Source organism: Austrofundulus limnaeus, unplaced genomic scaffold (assembly GCF_001266775.1).
Source record: "Austrofundulus limnaeus strain Quisiro unplaced genomic scaffold, Austrofundulus_limnaeus-1.0 Scaffold612, whole genome shotgun sequence".
NCBI classification, from domain to species: domain Eukaryota; kingdom Metazoa; phylum Chordata; class Actinopteri; order Cyprinodontiformes; family Rivulidae; genus Austrofundulus; species Austrofundulus limnaeus.
The window spans coordinates 256685-261729 of record NW_013953014.1 but is presented as its reverse complement, the minus strand read 5'-3'; the positions used below and the strand labels follow the sequence as shown (position 1 = coordinate 261729).

The window sequence follows — 5045 nt, the reverse complement described above, 5'->3', positions numbered from 1 at the left end:
GCAAATTTACTGTAAATGTTTTAAATAATTTCAGCTTTATATCCATCATAAAAATATATTTGTAGATTTTATACTTGATTGCATTTGGAACAGTGCAAAAGTTTTAAACCAACCTTGTTTTTTTGTTGTTTTTTTTGTACAGCTGCTGACAAAAGGGATGGAATATCCACTCTGAAAAGATGTTCTTTCAATTTAATTTTGTTTCATATGATTCCATGATGTCTTTGCCAGAAGGTTATATTTTGGTTTTAAAGGCTTTCTTGTGTTTTCCATCAGGGTTCAGAAATGTTTGGATCYACAGATGCAGTCATAACCTGAGAACTGCCACAAGATGGCAGCAGATCCCTCAGATGATCAGAGGGAAGTTTTACCTTCAGTGACTCTGCCAGACACTTCCTGTCAGCTCAAATGAAATTCATTTTTCTCTAGTTTTCTGATGTACATGACGAATTTTTGCCTATTTTTCAAACATTTAACAGAATCAGCTCAAAGACGCATAAAATAGAAACAAGCTGATGCAAAAAGCAGTCACAACATGGCTAAAAAAAGATGCAAATTTTGTAAATTGGAGTTCTTTTAAAACAGGAACTTGGTCTTGATCACAGAACACTAAAGATCTGAACTATCCCTTTAAGGCACTCATTTATTTTCACCGTCCCTGCAGGTCATTTTAGTTCATGTTTTCATTGCTTTAGTTCGTGTTTTTGATCTTGGCAGTGATTGAACTCAGATTTATTTCCACTTTAAGTGGCTTTATTTTGCAACACGACTGTGTCAGACAGAAAAGGGTGGGATTTTTATTTATTATTTTTTTTTTTTTCAGAGGTAGCTATCACATGTCACCACTGGGGCCATGCGGCTCTTTACAGTGGGGAAGTTGAGGCACTTCCTCCTTCTTATCTGAGCTGGTTCTGAAACCAGTCRCTGACAGCCGTGTCTATGGGGAACCAGGACCTCCTCTGGGTTCGTTTTGACTGACTTTTCAGCTGGTTTACATTACAAAGCCTCGGCTCATGTCACCAGAGGGGAGACAAACAGCCAGTTCTCGTGCGTAAAAAGGTGGGATCAGAGTGCAGCTGTTTGTGCCACAATGGCTGCGACGTAGCGCAACTTTTTCTTTCTTTCTGTTTGGGGGGATCGGATCGACGGGATTCTGACTTTTCCAGCTGAGAAGAAGGCAACATGAAGAAGCAGTTTAATCGCATGAGGCAGCTCGCCAACCAGACTGTTGGAAGGTGGGTGTCTAAACTTGTGAAAGTGGTAGTTTGAATCTTTTGTTGCCAGCTGTCTTCTTCTCGTTGTTGTGGGCGGTGTCGGAAGGGCTTAGAAAAAAAAAAAGTTTAATTAAGTTTTAGGAAAACAAGTTTACACACTAACCCAAACATAGAAACAGACTGAAAGAGTCAGTCTGAAAACTGGTGGGCTTTTAATCTGAAATCTACACTCAAAATAATCTAGTTTTCATACTGCCAGGAATATAGTCACCAGTTTGGATTCTAAAACACAATCTTCTGACCTACATGGAGGCACTGATTGTCTGTTTGTGACACCAGAATCAGCAGGCCTTTAGTCCAAACCTCACCCAATTACACTGCCTGAAAGTGGTGATCCAAGATGCTTTTATTTAGTTTTTTTATTCTCAGCAGCTAAGAGATGAGCTCATCCCACCAGACCTGGCTCAAGGCAGGTAGCAGGGTAGCRTACTGGGCCCATTGCTTTTCCTATTATACATAAATGACCTTCCAAAAATATTGGAAGAATTCAAATATTTTATTGTATGCTGATGTTACTGTTCTTTTTTTGTCTGATTTCAATATTGAATCTATTAATAGTCAGTTACAAGCAGATCTTCAGACATTTCGTGGTTGGCTTCAAGATAATCTTTTGTCAGTTAATGTTAAAAAAACTGTGTGCATGTATTTTTCCTCACCCAGGAGACATTTCAATATAACAAATCAACTCACTTTTTTAAACAAACCCCTTGATATTGTCACTGCCTACAAATATCTTGGAATTACTTTGGATTCTCATTTGACTTATCGTGATCATGTACAAGTCTTAAMCACTAAGTTGAAACAGAAATTATACGTTTATTCAAAAATTAGATCCAATCTGACATCTTCTGTTTCAAATATCTGTCTTCATACCATTATACTCTCAACCATGTCGTACTGTTTACCTGTTTGGTCTCTTACAACAAATGAAATCTTAGAACCCATAGTTAGGCTCTACAACAGGGCCTACAAAATTTATAAAAAACTTCCTGGTTGGACTCATCACTGTACAGTTCTTTCATTGTCTGATGCCTTGACTTTTCAGAATTATGTTTTGTATAGTGGTATTAATTTATATTTTCAGATCTTCCAAGGTGCCAATTATGGAACTCTCTGTGCATTGTTGCCCAAATCAAACTCTGGAAGTGGTCATTCAACTAGATCTGTTACAAAAGGACAACTGATATTACCAACTTTTAAAAACTGTTACGGCCAGAGGTCTTTCTTCTATGTTTATACTAAAGCATGGAATGACAATCCTCAAAACATAAAGTCCATTTCAAAACCACAGCCCTTTAAGAAGAATCTTGTCTGCCAYCTGCTGGACACTTTTTGTTGTGCTCATATTTAGACGTCCTATTTTTCAAATGCTGCCTTCCTGAAATTTGGTATGCTTGTTTGTCTTTGTGTCTATGGTGTATAATGATGTGGTTTTGATGCTGTATTTCTGAGTGTTTTMTGTGCTGCAGAACAGGAACCTGCTGTAAAGCAGCAATTATGTTGAGTCAGGGTTGATTTTTAGTAATCTTTTCTTGTTGAATCAATAAAATCAAATTTATTATAAACATCATACCATTAAAGATAGAAGTGTGGTGTGATTATGTTACAATGGCCTGCCGTACACTGTTTAGCTTCTGTGCAGTCCTTTAAACCAGTTTCTTCAGAAATAATTAGAAAGTTGACATAAACACACTTCCTGATGCTTCCAGGAGATTAGACCCTCCTTTTCCTCTTTCTTCTTCTTCATCGTGGTCCCCCTTGGGACCTCTGTCAACTGCCACCAGTGACACCGTGCTTCCAGCACATTACTGTTAATCAGTGGACAGATCAGCTGGTRTCTCCAGAGCGTCTCTGCTGCAGGACTTTTTCTGGCTTTTTCTCAGATGTTTTTGCCTCATGTTGTGCAAGAGCAGAGCAAGGCACCCGCCCACACTGGATTATGAGTAGATGGAGTTTAACATGCCAGAAATGCTCAGGTGGCATTTGTACCAAACTTGAAAATAAACAGATCTGTTGATTTCCGCAACTGATTCAGGTCAAGTTGCACTTTTTATGCTGAATAAACCATAAATGATGGTTTTCAAAAGTGTGATTAGGACAAATAAATCAAATGCCACTGACTGAGTTATAATCAGACTGATTTTAACCAGATCAGGACAGCTTGTCTGGATTAGCAGCTCTCTGTTTGGCCCATGAAGGGCACGGCAGTGAGGGGTTTTGTGGAGTAAGCGTTTCCACTGTTGGTGGTGGCGACACGATGGAGGACTGGGGGGGGACACCACAGAAGAGTGGTTTTAGAGAAGAGGAAACCAGTTTGATCTGAACAAGAGGAAGCATCGTGAAGTCCGCAACGTTTACAAATCTGATCGCTCTGCTGCAATAATCTGAAAGGCATCTCGCTGAGATTTAAGCTACACTGAACATGAACCTCTCAGATCCTGGGCTCCAGCATGGCTTTGTCTTTTTATAGAACAACTGCAGCTCTGAGTGGACCTGTACGTTCAGCTCGACGGATCAATGCTAATTCACTATTGATAAGGATCAAAAGATTGCTCGTGTAGCTGTTTTTTTTTCCTTTTGAGGCAAGCCACTAAAGCCTGGTGGGTAATGTCATCATTTGGACCAGTGATTGTATTCTGACTGCAGAGGCCTGATTCAGCACAAAGCTATGATGTAAAGAATGTTTTAAGCCATCATTAATAGATGAGAGGGAACTATTTATTCTCAGTTTTTGTACTTTGTGTAAAATGATCCTAGTTTGACACTTTAGCATGAGCAGCAAAGGAATGCTATTCATTTTAAATAAAATTAATGATTGATGATGATAGTTGATTTATTTATTTACCTTTTTTTAGACAAGCAAATCCCATTGAGATCACAGGTCTGTTTTACAAGMGAGGCCTGGACATGAAGGCCCGGCCGGCCCGTGGCGTAGGCATTATAGGCAAATGCTCCTTCTATAGGGGCAACACAAATGGGGGACCAAAAATCCAACACTTTATTTTATATAATCAATTATAATTGATTTAATTTGTAGAATCATCACTGTTACTCAGGTTTATGAAGGTAGCTTGTTCTGTGGGTTTCTCAGCTGCTTTGTTACTACATGAGGTGTTATATGATGCAGAGGATATTTCCTGATAAAAGCATCTATGATGCAGTCAAGACAAACTACTGGTGCTCAGTGTGTAAATAAAAAACAAAATTATTGACAATGGATAGGGCTGCAACAACGAATCGATAAAATCGATAAAAATCGATTATTAAAAGCGTTGGCAATGAATTTCATTATCGATTCGTTGTGTCGCGCGATTTATGCGCCCCTCGCCATGTCGCGGAGCCGATTACGTTACCCACAGAGTGTTGTCAATGCTGGCTGACCTAAATAAAGTTTAGGAAGAATTAAAAAATTACCTGTAAAGATCTGCCCTCTGACTCTTGAGTGAAAAGTAGAGACTTCGAACTTTAAACCAGTTTTTAAATTGTGTTGTTAGGCCAAGTAGATCCGAAGATATGATAAAAAGTATATGCTACGGTTAATGTTTTAAAAGATGGTCTGATGCGAGCCGAGTCACGAGGAGGAAACGTGTGTGGGGGGCACATAAATCCGCCGTCTTTTTAGTCCTCCTCTCAAGCCAAAAGTATAAAAACCCTCCAGTTTTTTCTGACTGAGGCTCAAAGTTATTTGTTGAGCAGAAAAAGGTTCCAGATGAAGGAATAAAAAAACAAAGAAAAAAAAAAACAAAACATGAGCAGCAGGTTAGCCTCACC

The 5045-nt window shown here is 39.0% G+C and overlaps 1 protein-coding gene across 5 annotated transcripts in view; it reads left to right on the top strand.

Moving 5' to 3' along the window:
• The first annotated feature begins 710 nt into the window (after nt 1-710).
• arhgap17b (Rho GTPase activating protein 17b) overlaps nt 711-5045 on the top strand; it is a 39281-nt gene continuing 34946 nt past the window's right edge. For 2 of the 5 annotated variants that reach the window (XM_014027053.1, XM_014027055.1), the window contains exon 1: nt 711-1235. In XM_014027053.1, the coding sequence (XP_013882507.1) occupies nt 1183-1235 (53 nt within the window). In that variant the 5' untranslated portion in view covers nt 711-1182. The remainder of the gene's footprint in view (nt 1236-5045) is intronic. The other 3 variants (XM_014027052.1, XM_014027051.1, XM_014027056.1) reach the window with 3 other exon arrangements.